Source organism: Pseudogymnoascus destructans, assembly GCF_001641265.1.
Source record: "Pseudogymnoascus destructans isolate 20631-21 unplaced genomic scaffold scaffold_28, whole genome shotgun sequence".
Classification (NCBI taxonomy): Eukaryota; Fungi; Ascomycota; class Leotiomycetes; order Thelebolales; family Thelebolaceae; genus Pseudogymnoascus; species Pseudogymnoascus destructans.
The window spans coordinates 79,973-94,189 of record NW_020167547.1 but is presented as its reverse complement, the minus strand read 5'-3'; the positions used below and the strand labels follow the sequence as shown (position 1 = coordinate 94,189).

General features: G+C 46.6%; 4 protein-coding genes across 4 annotated transcripts; 2 read left to right on the top strand and 2 right to left on the bottom strand.

Annotated features, from left to right (window-relative positions):
* Positions 1-678: 678 nt before the first annotated feature.
* Positions 679-2,279, top strand: VC83_08527 (uncharacterized protein; the record flags this gene model as incomplete). Its single annotated transcript, XM_024472076.1, has 3 exons — positions 679-763; positions 1,367-2,055; positions 2,127-2,279. The coding sequence occupies 3 exons, from the start codon at positions 679-681 to the stop codon at positions 2,277-2,279; spliced, it is 927 nt and encodes a 308-aa protein (XP_024320235.1).
* Positions 2,280-6,543: 4,264 nt separating this feature from the next.
* Positions 6,544-8,468, bottom strand: VC83_08526 (uncharacterized protein). Its single transcript, XM_024472075.1, has 5 exons — positions 7,948-8,468; positions 7,754-7,880; positions 7,580-7,700; positions 7,065-7,519; positions 6,544-7,008 (listed from the first exon to the last, which is right to left on the bottom strand). Exons 1-5 carry the CDS (start codon positions 8,176-8,178, stop codon positions 6,695-6,697), a joined length of 1,248 nt encoding a protein of 415 aa, XP_024320234.1. The 5' UTR covers positions 8,179-8,468; the 3' UTR covers positions 6,544-6,694.
* A 734-nt stretch (positions 8,469-9,202) lies between these two features.
* On the top strand, positions 9,203-11,040 carry VC83_08525 (uncharacterized protein). The gene is made up of 4 exons (XM_024472074.1): positions 9,203-9,685; positions 9,754-9,877; positions 9,934-10,350; positions 10,499-11,040. Exons 1-4 carry the CDS (start codon positions 9,488-9,490, stop codon positions 10,951-10,953), a joined length of 1,194 nt encoding a protein of 397 aa, XP_024320261.1. The 5' UTR covers positions 9,203-9,487; the 3' UTR covers positions 10,954-11,040.
* Positions 11,041-11,093: 53 nt separating this feature from the next.
* Positions 11,094-13,279, bottom strand: VC83_08524 (uncharacterized protein). The gene is made up of 6 exons (XM_024472073.1): positions 12,581-13,279; positions 12,500-12,530; positions 12,305-12,448; positions 12,128-12,254; positions 11,450-12,077; positions 11,094-11,401 (listed from the first exon to the last, which is right to left on the bottom strand). The coding sequence occupies exons 1-6, from the start codon at positions 12,910-12,912 to the stop codon at positions 11,227-11,229; spliced, it is 1,437 nt and encodes a 478-aa protein (XP_024320236.1). The 5' UTR covers positions 12,913-13,279; the 3' UTR covers positions 11,094-11,226.
* Positions 13,280-14,217: the final 938 nt, after the last annotated feature.

The window sequence follows — 14,217 nt, the reverse complement described above, 5'->3', positions numbered from 1 at the left end:
TATTTGCTGTTGGAATAAGAGTGGCTACGGATCACAATGGCGTTGTTTGAAGCTGGATCTAGCATGAATACTGGCTATATGATAGAAATAATATGCAATGAAGCTTGATTCCCATGCCTTATTTAACACCTGCTTTCCTGTGCCTGCCGCCTCTCTTCTGTGTTCCTCTGCAGCTTGTGTCGCTACCGTGATCAAAATGATCATACTCTTAGTGCTCTAGCCCACGCTGTCGCCGATCTATCCGCTGCTAAAGGAAGGCTTCCTAGGCCCTAAGAGCTCTACAGATTCCAATGACAGATAGCTATGTGGCTATCAAGCTATCTGCCCTTAGAATCTTAGCCTCATTTTTCAATTTCCTCGCTCGCTTTCCTCTCCCCCTTCTTTACCGTTTTCTTTCACCGTTTTCCTTCACTGTTTCCTTTGCTAGTCTCCTTTGCTAGTCTCCTTCACCGGTCTCCTCATCTGGTCTCCTCATCCGGTCTCCTCATCTGGTCTCCTCATCCGGTCTCCTCATCTAGTCTCCTCATCCAGTCTCTTCGCCAGTCTCCTTTGCCGTTTTCGACCACCGATTCTACCACTGTTCCCTCTGTACTTTCCATCACCATTCGCCTCTGTCATTTCCTTCGCTGTTTCGTCTGCCATTCTTCAGTTCCTCTTTGCCTTTCTTGCTTGGCTAGCATGCCTTTCAACTCTTGCGGCTTCCTTGCCGCCACTCTAACTCCTGGTCCTAGGACCGCCCATTGCCTCATCCATGGCTGCGATGGTTCCATTCGAGGAAACCAGAAACGCCCGCCCTTGCTCTCAGCCTAAGGACAGTGATAATACTGTCGTCACTCCACTAACGGTGTCAGGACTGAGGAGTGGGTGCTTCTAGTCAGTATTGTCGGTCGCCGTCATGGACTCATGACGATAGTGTGGCCGGCGACGGCAATATCACATCAACAGCCCTAGGATCACAAACGGTGAGCAAATTTTACTGTCATACTACTGTCAATTTCCTATCTACTGTTCTAAAGCTTCAACCGTATGGGTTGAAGCTTTGATCCTGGATTTTGGACGGTCTTCGAACCGGTGCACGGGCCAACTGACCGTGGGATGACCGGTCAAAATAGGTGTGATCCCCGGACCATCCTCGGACCCCTCACCAAATACGTGGCGCCCTGGTAAGGTAGTTATAATTGAGTGTTGTTATATCACCCGTAGTCATCTAGGGTATTATAACAACGTGGGTGTCACAGCAATCTACACTATTCCGCCGGCCCTCCTCTCCTCGTCCCTCCTAGCCGCAGACTGGTCCGCAGCCGTCGAAAACCTCACGTACCAAGTCCTTGCGCAGCTCAGCTGACTGCCCAGCACCCATCGCTAGGAATCTCAGTCCTCGGTGCAAGCACGCAGACCCCATCCTGGAACCCTCTTGAGAGCATTGACCTCTCCAGCCTCGTCACCTTCGCCGAGCCTAACGCCTCAGTAGAGGAGTACCTCATCAAGCTATATAACACGCCCATCCTCAGCGGCGATGGCACCTCACCTCTATGGCGCGCCCTGGTCATCCCATTGCCGCCTGTTGCCATGAATGGCACCCCAGAGGCTCCAGCCCCGTTCCGCCTAACCATCGGTGACGGGCTCAGCGGCGCTGCGGTATTACAGACTTGCATCCAGCACGCTCTTCTTGCCGCCCTGCACGAGCCGTCGAGTAATCAACCAACCACGGTTCAGCCGTCGAGCGCTGACCTGCCGCCCGCCTTCGAGACCACCGTCCCGCTCAGCATCACCGGCAGAGGTTTTCTGCGCACGCTTTACGAGACTGTTTTCCTGAACAGGGATGTCTGGTCGGGTGCGCTTATTACCAACTCTCAGCCAGTTGTGATGAAGCTGCGACAGTTCAGTCTGTCAGTGTCGCAGGCGGCAGTGCTAGCAGCGAGATGTAGGCATCACGAGACAAGCGTGACAGCGCTCCTCATGGTTGTTATTGCGGAGGTGGTGGTGGGGAAGACGAAGGGTGTGAAGGGGATCGACGGAAATGCGGCGATTAGCCTGCAGAAGTTCGCGGATGGAGTGGGTGCAGAGGATATAGGGACGTATATATCTGCCATGTCCTGTGTCATACTGACATTCGTTGCACTCAGTTTGCTATCAAACTCAAGAGCAAACTTGGAAATCTCCTCCTCAAACCTACAAGTCACTATACATATTTTGGCTTATCACACCAACAACAAGAGCAATACTACTCAACGATTGCTACAACCATCTATGATTCATTACACGTCATCGCTCCTTAGTTACTGGGCCGATATTACCACATAGTATATCTCTACAACCCTCTATGATTCATTACATGACATCACTCATACTACCACATGACATATCTCTACCAACTAGAGGCCTAGGAGCATGAACGATAGCTCTAAAAGCTCCTACGAACCTCTATGATTCATTACATGTCATCGCTCTTTAGTTAGCCACAAGATTGGTTAAGTTATGACATAATTTGTCTATGACATAATTTGTCTATAGGGGTACTCTGACCTTGGACCTCCTTTTACTTCCTATAGGCTACGAACCTAAGAGATGGTTCTATGGGATTCTCTTACGTCGACTACAGTTACCAAGCCTGGTAAGTCATGGAAAGTCTTGGAAAATGAGAGAACTACATTCCTTTAGCATAAATAGGATTGCCCTTTCGTTAAGAAAGGGCAAGCAGACAATACAGTAAATCGACTATCACATACTTCCACGTCTTTTCCAAGCTTCCAAGCATTCATCTTGTTACTCCTTGTTTCTGAAAAGTCAGTGAGGTGTTAACCTCTGACTTACCCCTGAGTTCCCAGACTCAACATTTGTTGCAACTTGTCTGAACCACTTCACTACATCACACACCTGATTGCTGCATTGTGGAATAGTCTAAGCTACGACCCTTTGGCTCTGTTTTCTAAGACAGTGTGTTGTCTTAGTAAATTCATCCCTTCCTTGGGTGGCTAGATTCTCACATCTGGTGCACCCACCATTACATCCTGTCTGTTTTTCTGATCCAGTCCGAAGGGGAAGGGGAGGCTGGGCAATGGGGTGGAGTGGGGGGAGGCGAAGAGGATTAAGGGGCAAAGGGTGCTGGGGGGACGAAGAACCAGTTCTCGGCTTTTTTGAAGCTGGTACCTAATGTGGTGGTAAGCCTGGGCATCGCTGGGGAAAAGTTTCGAGATTAGTAATTTGGGGGTGGTGGATTTTGGCAGCAAGTACGAGGAGACTGTTAGGTGCGAGAGCGTTGTTTTTGGACAGTCGGCGAATCTGATGGGGGCAGCGTACTCACTTAGCGTCGCAACAGTTAGGGGGGGGGTTGAATGTGCTGCTGAGTTGGCAGAAGGGGGTGGTAGGAGCGCATTGCCAATGCAGTGATGGTGGAGTTGGATAGGTGAGTATTTGCCAAAGACTCGAATACTATTCGAGTCCTTGGCAAGCATGGCCCAGGATGCCAAGCTACGAAGATTTTACCCCGCCCTCATAGATAGATCCGTAGAAATAGATCCATAGATAATATACCAATTGATATTTCTACCAGAATGAGCAACTCTGAGCTATCCGCAATTCCAAGTGACGAAGATGAGGAAATTCAGCGTCTACCACCCCCTTTTCCATTTGAGACTTCACCGTCGATAGCTCTACCATTACTACAAATATGGCCACAACTCCCAAATACTCAGTCACCGTTGTTCTTAAAGAATGTATTCAGTAGAACATTGTTAAGCACCAGCCCTGCAACGATGAAGATTATCTGTATGCAAGATGGCTGTAATTATAAGCCAAAACTGAAGCTTTTATCATGGAATATCACGAGTAATTTGTGGAGACATGTTGAAAGCATGCATCCTGCATTATACGAAGCTATAAAACCAGGAACTCCATTGCTACAGCGTGCTGAGAGTTCGCAGAGTCAGAGTTCGCAGGATTTGCAGGGCGCTCCGAATATGGGAACAGCCCGAAACGCCCAACAATTCTTTACTCCTCGAGTAGGAGGATCCATTCTTGCCTCTCGATATAGAGAGTTATTACTTGCATTTATTGTATCTAATAACTTACCAATGAGTCTGGTTGATCAGCCTTCGTTTCATCAGCTTACACCAGCTTAGCCCTTCAACGTTAGCTATATCAACGAGCTCCTTAATGCGCGATTTACACAAGACATTCTGCAACCACCGTATAAAGCTACAGATAGAACTCCAGGCTCATATAATAAAGGGCGAATGGTTATCACTTACGACTGATTCATGGTCTGCAATGAATGGTTCAGAGCACACTGCGATAACTGTTCATTGGATAAATAACGAATAGGTTCACTGGCACTGTGTTCTTGATATCATACATCTAAAGGAGCCCATTTATTCCGGTGAATATCTTGCAGAGCAGCTTCAAGCTGTTACGGATGACTTTGGTATTACGAACGGAGTCTTTACAATTACTAGAGACAACGCATCGAACAATACAGCAATGCTCGCAGAGTTTGAAATAGGGGCATGCACGAGCGTTGTTTCTATACAGCAACCAGGGAGCTTTACAGTAAAGGAAGGCGACGTCCGATGCATGGCACACATTATAAACCTTGCAGTTCAAGCAGCTTTAACTATGTTAAAAGCTGTACCATCAGAACAAACGGAATTGTATAGGCTTAAGCAAGGCTTAGCTCATACTCAAGGCTTCATTCTTAATAAAGAAGAAGTGGCAACGGTTCTTATAAAACTACGCCGGCATATCTATGTCTTCCGGAACTGTCAAGCATGGAAAGATGCATTGAAAGTACAAGCATCTGCTATGGGTATTCAGGTAGTTTCAATGTCCCTCGATATGCCTGTATGATGGAACTCAACATATTATATGCTTGAGAATGCTTTGAGGCTTGAGCAGCCGATCAATGCTTTATGTGCTTCGCAAACGATGGATTTAAGTATGCGTGATATTATCATTACATCAATAGAATGGCAAGTGTTACATGGACTAAAGGCGTTCTTTAAGATATTCGTCAAACCAGCAGAGCAAGTTCAAGCAGATAATTATCCAACATTGAATGTCTGCATTCCACACTATCTACAGTTTTTAAATAAGCTTAAGGCAATGGAAAACGCTCCATTGACAACAGCAGCAATCAGCGCAGCTTGTAAAGCGTCGTATAATAAGCTTGATACTTATTACAACCTTGTGACAAATCAAGGCTCAAGCCACTTGTCAATTGCTACTATCTGCGACCCAAGATTCAACTTAAGTATATATGAATTTTATATGCCAAAAGTGTAGACGTGTTACGGCTATAGTAACATGATGTCATGGTTACAGGGCCAGGGCCTAGTAACGTGACGTGTGAGTCACAGTGGGAAGCGGGGTAGGCTGCCATGTGACGGGGCTAATGGATAGTTGCAGAAACTAGTGGATATTGGATAGTTGAGCTATCCACGAACTATCCTGAATATCTAGCTATCCGCCAACTATCCAGATTACCCATGAGGTACGACGCCACTATATAAGTAGATAGTATTTCCTTAGATAGGAGCTTCGTGCTCAACTCAATATAGTATTCTTTACAATACTGTAACGTGTTACTTGGAAAGCCTTTGTGTCTAATCCCCTGCCTCCTCTGTCAAGTCAACCTTACGCAAGAAACCTCTGTGTCTTCTATCATTTAGAAGTCAGCGTTACAAGACGCTGTAAAACGAGATAGGGCAAGAGCACAGTTCGCAGCTTGCTATAACTGGTATAAAGACCGTGAGAACGATATACAGGTTGCTGCTATTGAAGCTACTATTGCTGCTGAAACTGAGCAGCTGACGACTCTAAGAGAACTTGATTCCGACGACGAGATGTATCAGCATCATGGGCCTTCTATTGAGGAAGTTGAGTGGCGACGATGGTTCAAAGAGAATGGTGTCGACCGTAATACTAATATCCTCAAATATTGGCAGGCAAAGCAGTATCAGTATCCAGTTATATCACGGATCACACGGTACTATTTGGCAATTTGTAAGGATGCCTCCTTACCTAGATACTCAAAGAACCTGCCTCAGAGCTGTTACGGTCACTACAAGCATGGAATCCAACTCGGTGTGGTTTCGAACCAGTAGAGGAGCACATAGCGAGTTACACTATAGTGGGGGACGGTAAGGGTGTAGGGTTCAGGGTCGATGCAGACCTGTTGTGGTGGAAGGTTCAGGGCTAGGGTTGGGATAACCGAGTCGGGCCCGTTTCGGGTACTTAAGGAAAGTGACTCAACGGGGTTCCCCCTTCATCTTTTTTGTATCCTTCATAGTAGACCTATAGGATATCATCCGTTTAGCCTCCGACTCGCACTCTCATATGCTATTACTGTGAGCTGGGTGCCCTGTGTCCTTACACAATTCCAGCCTCATCGGCAGCGTCAGAGCGTATATTTAGTGTCGGCGGTGATATAGTCACAAAGAAAAGGAACAGGTTATTACCTTCAACTCTTCGATATCTACTCTGCCTACGGGATTGGGGGGTTATAGGCGACGAGGAGGAGGATAATAGCGAGTAGACAGTTATCATATTTCATTACTATATACTACAGTTGAGCCTCAAAATACTCAAATACTATTCGGCGAGGATATGAGTATTCGCCGAATACTCCCAGATGGCGAGTATTCGGGAAAACCCCGAATACTATTCGAATACTATTTGGGGAACACTGTAGCTTAATTCACTCATGAACAACCTCCAATACCCGAAAGTAGCATCCTCCACCCTCGCCATGCATACTCGCAATCTTCAAACCCGCATTCTCCAGCAAGTCTACCCACTGCTTTTCACTTCGCTCCACCCCGCTAAATGTCAGCATGTTAATATCCGACCACGCCGTCTGGATATCAACGCGTCCAACGGGCATCACGATTTCAGAGATCAAAATGCGCGAGACGCCAGGTTCCATCGCGGCAGCGAGATGCTGCAGGATTAAGAGACAGTCGGAGTCTGGCCAATCGTGAAGGCAGCGGTGGATGTAATAATAGAGGGCACCTAAAATTGTCAGGTTCGTGAGACTATTACTTGATTATAAGGTGAGGAGCGTGTACCTTTGACAGGTTGTGGTGTGAAGAAATCATGCGCCATTCCCACCACACCCGTCGGCAACGGACCTGCGATCCCCTCAATAACCTCCTTTTGATCCTGCATGACGATTTTCCCCTTTACATCTCGACAAGCCTCCCGAATGGCAAGCGTAGCCTGGCCTATGCCGCTTCCAACATCTACCAGCAGAACAGTCTCATCCGTATTGTCCACCTCGCCCAATTTGTTTCTGAAAGGGAACAGGTCGTAGGGAAGGGATGTTTGGGAAGAACGAGCTTGCATCGCATCATTGAAGTTCTTGAAGCGGTCTGGGTTCTGAAGGAGGAAGTCGAACATGGATAGGCCTTTAGTGTCGTGGGCGTACGTGTAGGGATTGTTACTCCGGGAGTCGGGGTTGATATACCCATGTTTCTTGAAGAATTCGGTCATTTTCATGCTCGCGAAGCAAGTCTCGTCGTACCTGGAGAAGGTTAGAACTGGTTAATCAATCTTCTTTGAACATAACACCAAGTGCTCATACATCATTTTGAAGTTGGCCCGCAAGGGAAGCTCCAAGTACACTCTGGAGTTTGGCGTGTGAGTGTATACTTCTGGGCGCGGTTCTTCGAAGAATGTAGGTATGACTACGCGCATCAGACGAACTTTGTATCATTAGCCCTGGCCTTATGGATCCACTGCTTCATGTATCACAAACCGAGAAGAGCCTCGTCAACGCCTAGCTTCTTAGCCAGTTCCTCCGCGGGCTTTTCACTACCATCAGCGGGAAGGATATCAAAAACACCCATCTCCAGCAGTGTTCTAAGCGAGCTTGAACGGAAACACTACTTTCACCATCCAAGATCAGGTCCGGCTCTCACCATTGCTTGCAGCAGGAAGATAAAGGCTTACCTCTTCATAATGCAGCATAACCATATTCAACGGCCCATAGATAGCACTTTGCATCTGCTTCACACTCTCAGTCATTGCGACTTGGCATTGTGAGATTTCGCCGATAGCCGCAAGGTTGTCGGATGAGGAGTTCTTCTCAAATGTAGTAGAGTAGGCATTCACAGCATCGGTGAGGGTTTGGAGTTGCATTTTGATAGCATTGTGCTGGGCTATCCTCTGTTCTCTATCCATTTTGCTATTGGGATAGGTGATAAATGGTTGATAGATTTGGAGTCGTTCGTTACTTTGTGAAGCCAGATGGTGGTGTCGTAATGGGTAGGACGTTCACACAGGCACGTGTTCTGATAACTTCACTGCCTTTCGAATCGTCACAGTGGTCAGATAGGTGGAGAGTGATCGAGGTTCAGCAGATGGCGGTGAGATTTCCTGAGCTGAGCTGACCCAATATAGATTCCTCGGCGTGTCCATATGCGTCTGATCTTTCCATTGGAGGGGTAATATGGACCCTACTTGACGCTATCAGATGCGCTTGAAAGGGTTCATATGCTGTCCAACTCAATAAAAAACTATCCGCGACGTCCCGCCGCTAGTTCGGGAGAGGATGACCCACAGGTACATATGCACGTAAAGCGTACAGTCACAGCGCTGCTGTTTAAGTAAGTTTTCTCGGAGACATTTCCCAACGGCTTATTAAAAACGGAAATTGATGCCCCAAAAGCCACCTGAAAGTCGCATTGAGATTCCGCTTTCTGCAAGTTCAAGGGTGTATGTTATGGACCAACCACTCCGAACCGCATAGGTTCCTCAGCCAGTTAGGCCGAGGTACATACGCATTCCTAATTTGTTGTCTTACCAGCTGCCCGTTACATATCGAGGCTTGCGTTTTGCTGCAATGTCTACATGCAGTATTGGTTTCACCTGTATGTGACGGGGGTCCAGACTAGAGCTTTTCAGCTTCCAAAAACCATTCGTTTAGTGAAGATCAGCTCTACTTTTTGAATATTTCATATTAAGCGACTAGGGATGTTTAGTATCTTCAACACTATACGGTAAGGCGCCACAGCCTCGAGGCGGGCCTGTGGATCCCCATTTCCCCATGTATGGGGACTTTTGGTGTTGGGCTAGTAATGGACCTAGCGGACTGGAGTCGGTGCTTTGTCCGCGATATGAGACAAGCACTGATCACTGGATAGTGTGACCTCGGAAGTATATTCATTTTAGTGCTAAGATGCGGCTTTATGCAACTACGAGTACACGACAGGGACACAAAGTGTTGAGATGCATGACAAAAACAATAATGCAGAGACAGGCATCCTCGAGTTTCAATAGAATGTTTCCGTTATGGCTCCGCCACGTATCGGCCTTTCAGCTCTCGAGAGCATTGGAGTAGCCTGGAGCAACAATGCTACTGAACACGTGAGAAGCGAGGCCCTTGGGAAGTGTGCTTGTGGAGGGGAGAAAACCAACATACCAGTATCGATCATTCATTTCTCTCCGTCCCTGAATCTACATTGAGTTTGACTTGAAGCTTCGTTGCCAAATGTCGACTGTATATACGTCTCCGTCAGAAATTGCTGATTTAGTGAAAGGTGTAAATGAAGCGGCTGCTAGCTTTGATACAGCAGCTGGAGCTCAAGATGACCTTCACGTTGCGCGACGAAACCTCCAGCATGAGGCCAGAAAACTTCTCAGCTCTTTGGAGGAACCCAATGGAGAGGTCTGGCCTCGAATATTTCAAGTAAGTCGGCGAAGTCCTGAAACAAGGAAAACGCTACTTGGAATTTATATAGTAACCCTTTGTTCCAGGTCAATATCAGTGTTTCAATTGAGATCGTGTCTCAACTTAAACTATGGGAGAAGTTCGAAGGAGGAAAGGAAGTTTCCATGGCAGAAATTGTGGAGTCCACTGAAGCGGATGAAATAATCATTAGTGAATATTCCCTTTTGCCGCCTCATTCATGAGGTCCTCTACTGACTCTTATGTAGTCCGTGTATTCCGTCAGCTCACAGCGGCAAATCTGTTTGTAGAATCCATGGGCCCAAGGGGCCCGAGTTTCAGTCTCACTTCCCTCGGGAAACCATATCTACACCCCGACCACCGCGCATTCAACAACTTTGTCTTCTTCGATCTCATTCCTTCAATCATGGCAATGCCGAAAACGTTGGCGGAGAAAGGGTACAAAGCGCCCACGAAGGAGACGGGAACACCTTTCAAATGGGCCTACGGGGAAGAGCTCTGGACCTGGCTAGGCTCCCACCCCGATCGAGCCCTCAATATGGTTGCTGGGATGACGTCACATAACGCCCTGGATGCTTATCCATGGGGTGCTGAGCTTGAAAAGTTGGATCTAAAAGACGAAGATATTGCGGTTGTGGATATTGCTGGAGGCCAAGGTCACATCAGTAAGGCGAACTTTCTTCGTGTCTGAATATCTGATTCACCGAATGTTTTATGAGCACGTCCATGCCGTTTCTGGAGATACGCATACCCGCAGCCTTATGACTTCCATCTGTGCATCAAAATACAAATACTGACAAATGGGTTGTCTAGTGGGCGAGGTCCGTCAAAGAAACCCGAAGATCAAAGGACAATTTATTGTTCAAGATTTACCTTCTACATTTGAAGCCGTACCCACACCACCAACTGGAGTAAATTTCATGACTTATGACATCTTCACTCCTCAACCTGTCAAAGATGCCAATGTCTATCATTATCGCCATATTTTTCATAATTGGAGTGACGACGATTGCAGCACCATTCTCGGACAAATTGTGCCACTCCTAAAAACACAGCCAAAAAGCAAACTGCTGTTGATTGATGTGGTGTTGCCAGACTCGAACGGGACAATGCAGGAGGCAATTATGGATATCACCATGTTTCCATTGGGGGGGATGGAGAGGACTGAAAGTCAGTGGAAGAAATTACTTGCAAAAAGTGGCTTGGGAATCAAGAAGATCTGGAGAGGGAGCGAAGCAGAAGCCTGTATCGAGTGTCAGCTAGATTAGGAGCATACAATTGTAAACGATGAATTATCTCGGGATCAAGTCTTTGCTTAAGAACTGAAAGAGAGGCAATTGAATATCATACAAAACCCAAAACATGGCACCATTTGTTATACTTTCGAGAAAGAAGGCCATTCTGTGAACCGCCAATATTTATGTTGCACCTTTTGACCGATCTATTGATTCTATATAACAGGCGCAGTCTATTTCGCACGTTCATGTTTACAAGCCAACAACATGCTATGCCAACCGCCTCCCAAACCCACAGTACAGAACTCAGGGCTCTAAACTCGGTATAGATTTAAGGACCAACAAGCAAGTCTGATCTAAAGGCCGAGTAGAAATTGCCTGGTCATACAATTCCATGCTTCCTTTCATTTCCGGGGCGATTCTAGTTTTGTAGCGAGAGTATAGCTCACTGAGCAGGCATTTCATTTCAACCGTTGCAAGACTAGTGTTCTGTTAGTGAGTGTTCCGTTCGTGAAAGTCTTAAACTTACTGTCTGCCCGTGCAAGATCGCCCACCTGCTCCAAATGAGAAAAATAGCCTGTTCATCTCAACGGCAGCCTTTGAATCAAGCCATCTTTCTGGGATAAATTGATCACCCTTATCAAAAATATGTGGGTTCAACTGATGGACACTCCAAGCCTGACAGCTGACGATAGCCCCCGCGGGAAAGAAATATTCGTCGATGATGCGGCCGCCAGAGGGGACACACCGCGGCTGTGACATGGGAATGGGAGGGAAACACCTCAGACCCTCTTTGATGACTGCTTCCAAGTATGGCAAGTCATCAAGACCTTTATCTTTGTTGGAAGAAAGTTCAGCAATAAGTTTGTCTTGGATGTGATGACTCCCGGGCAGAGACAATTGGTGCATCAAGAAGCACAAAGCGTCACCAGTTGTATCAATACCTGCTGAAAGATGGTTCATGCACTCCGCAGCGACTTGAATTTGCTGCAATTCCGCCTTACTATTCTTAAGTTTGTACGCCAGACTGTGGTCTCCGGAATCAGTCTGTTCGCACGCCGTTATTACGTACTGGCCAATTTTTGATTCCAATTTCTGTTGGAAGATCTCCTCCAGCCAACGTGTTATAGTTGGCAAACGATATCGAAGTAACTTTGCTGCTATGCTGTTAGAACTGTTTCCTGTGAAGGATTTTGAGAGTACGAACTTCTTAAAGTATCGCCAAATGAGTACTCTTCCATCAAATGGAGATCTTTACCCTCAATTGATTTGGTTCCATGGGGATGAAGCAGATGGAACGAGGCACAATCCATGGCAAAACAATGCAGATAAACCTAGACCAGTCAATTTTGTTGTCACTGAAAGTGCAATTGGCGATTCTTACGTAGAAATCTATGGCTGGCTTTTCTGCTTCTTCGCATTGTCTCAAAAATGCCCTTACTCGTTCTTGAATACCATCCACAACTTCGAAATGCATAATGCTTGTATTGGCATATGATCCCGCAATGTATCGTTTCATTTGATCATGCTTTGCTTTCGTCAGTTGGGGGGATTGTATGAGGGTTGGAAGGCAGCTTACTTTTCGTTTCTGCAGTGTTGAGAACGTTGTCCTTTTTTTCAGTTAACCAGATCCTTGACTGAATAAGTTATAACTACCCACCTTATTCCATACTGTATGAACAAATTGTAAAACTCGGTCTTGTCATATCCGCTCCCACCACTTTGGTAGATCTCTTTCAGAGCTTCCACGGATGTAAAGGATACCTCATTGGGGCCCAATCGAACAACAGGCCCAAACTTCTTGTGCAACTCGTGAATATACACTCGACGATGAGCTGTGAATTCTTTGTACATGAGAATCACATCAGAGAATCGGCTGTACCATGGCCCAGGAAGTTTTGACAAGGGTGCTAATGTTGCTCTGTAAAGAAATAAACCCAGCCAGCCCAAGCCAAATGCTGCAATGCAAACCTCCCAGAGTTGGAGAGCCATAATGGCGATTGACGGTCGAACGTTGAGACAACGTGAGAACAATCGAGGGTTGAACCAGTTCAAGTTCTTGGAGTAGCCGTTGATACAGACAGTGGGTAACTTGCTCCCTCAAAATCTGGCTGCGACCACCTTCTCACGTGCTTTGGGTGCTTTGGGTTTGGGGTGTGTCAGGGTACCGGTAAACACCAAGAATTGTCCCCATCCGTTAATCGGGTCAGCATCCCGAGCGGGCACATAAAGTTGGGCTGAATCCCCACCGTGGGTACCTTCTGGGAGAGCTACGAAAGTAGAGTACGACTTAGCGAGGACTTCTTAGATAGGAAGGAATTATCCAAAAAGGGAAGTTTAGTGTAACTGTACTCTAGCGTGATACTAAATGGGAACGACGATGCTTCAGGGGTTAGTTAGGGTAAACAACCGTCCGAGCTAGGAGCGTGCAACTTAACCTTTTTGGACTTGTGTCTCGGAAAGGCAAAGCTTGAGGCTTTCACCTAGCATAATTAAAATCCTCCGCTGCAAACGTTATGTTACGTTCCAGTCACACAACAATTTAGGGTATGATTGCTAGGTTTCGTAGTATAATGTAGTGAGACCCACGGGAAAAAAAGCCCCCAGAATGTCTCATGAGCTGAGCCAAAACTATCAGCAAATTCTGGATCAAGATGCATGAGTATGAATACTTCATGGCGTACCTAAACAAAGCTGAAGTGTAACCCAGATCTGCAGGTGATGAAAAGGGATTTGTTCTCTAGGGAATGGAGTTGCGTATGTTAGCTAAGGTGGAACTGAAGATAACGGATGCGGCAGTGATCCCAGGTCTCAGCAACACTCAGGTTGAGACTTAAGCCATACGCTAGGCTCCAAAAGTCACCTTAGGGATCTCGTGCCCGCAGACTGATACGTAGCCAATTATACCCTTCGATTTGAATCTCAGTCGGCCGCACGTTTCTGCGCGAGTTCCCCTACTCGGACGTTTGGGCCGCACGAGTAATCGGCCTCGTGAATCGTAAACGAATAAGATTTTTACAGACGTAGGATGAAAATGTCGGGATCTACTTCCCTCGTAACTACAGTATACTCCTGTCTTGGAACGGATCGTGTCAGGTATACTGGTTCTTACCCCCCAGCACAAGTTGTCCGCGTGCATGTGTTTTTGGTTCTAACATCGGGAGTCGGATAGGTTGTGTCTTGTAGCAAAATGCAAGGAAAAGGTATATAAGCCTTGATTTGTTGCACTGCGTTCTTTATCTGCTCAAATCTTCTCAAATTCTCTAAGAACACCTCCCATTCATTGGAAGTTTGAAG

What these genes read in the sequence shown, in the direction of transcription:
- VC83_08526 (XM_024472075.1), bottom strand. Translation starts at nt 8,178, where the DNA reads ATGGATAGAGAACAGAGGATAGCCCAGCACAATGCTATCAAAATGCAA. An exon ending in TTATGCTGCATTATGAAGAG is followed by an intron (nt 7,881 to 7,947) that starts GTAAGCCTTTAT and finishes TGGTGAAAGTAG; the next exon opens with TGTTTCCGTTCAAGCTCGCT. An exon ending in CGTTGACGAGGCTCTTCTCG is followed by an intron (nt 7,701 to 7,753) that starts GTTTGTGATACA and finishes AATGATACAAAG; the next exon opens with TTCGTCTGATGCGCGTAGTC.
- VC83_08525 (XM_024472074.1), top strand. Translation starts at nt 9,488, where the DNA reads ATGTCGACTGTATATACGTCTCCGTCAGAAATTGCTGATTTAGTGAAA. An exon ending in AGCGGATGAAATAATCATTA is followed by an intron (nt 9,878 to 9,933) that starts GTGAATATTCCC and finishes ACTCTTATGTAG; the next exon opens with TCCGTGTATTCCGTCAGCTC. An exon ending in TGGAGGCCAAGGTCACATCA is followed by an intron (nt 10,351 to 10,498) that starts GTAAGGCGAACT and finishes TGGGTTGTCTAG; the next exon opens with TGGGCGAGGTCCGTCAAAGA.
- VC83_08524 (XM_024472073.1), bottom strand. Translation starts at nt 12,912, where the DNA reads ATGGCTCTCCAACTCTGGGAGGTTTGCATTGCAGCATTTGGCTTGGGC. An exon ending in AGCCAGCCATAGATTTCTAC is followed by an intron (nt 12,255 to 12,304) that starts GTAAGAATCGCC and finishes TGACTGGTCTAG; the next exon opens with GTTTATCTGCATTGTTTTGC. An exon ending in ATTTGGCGATACTTTAAGAA is followed by an intron (nt 12,078 to 12,127) that starts GTTCGTACTCTC and finishes ACAGCATAGCAG; the next exon opens with CAAAGTTACTTCGATATCGT.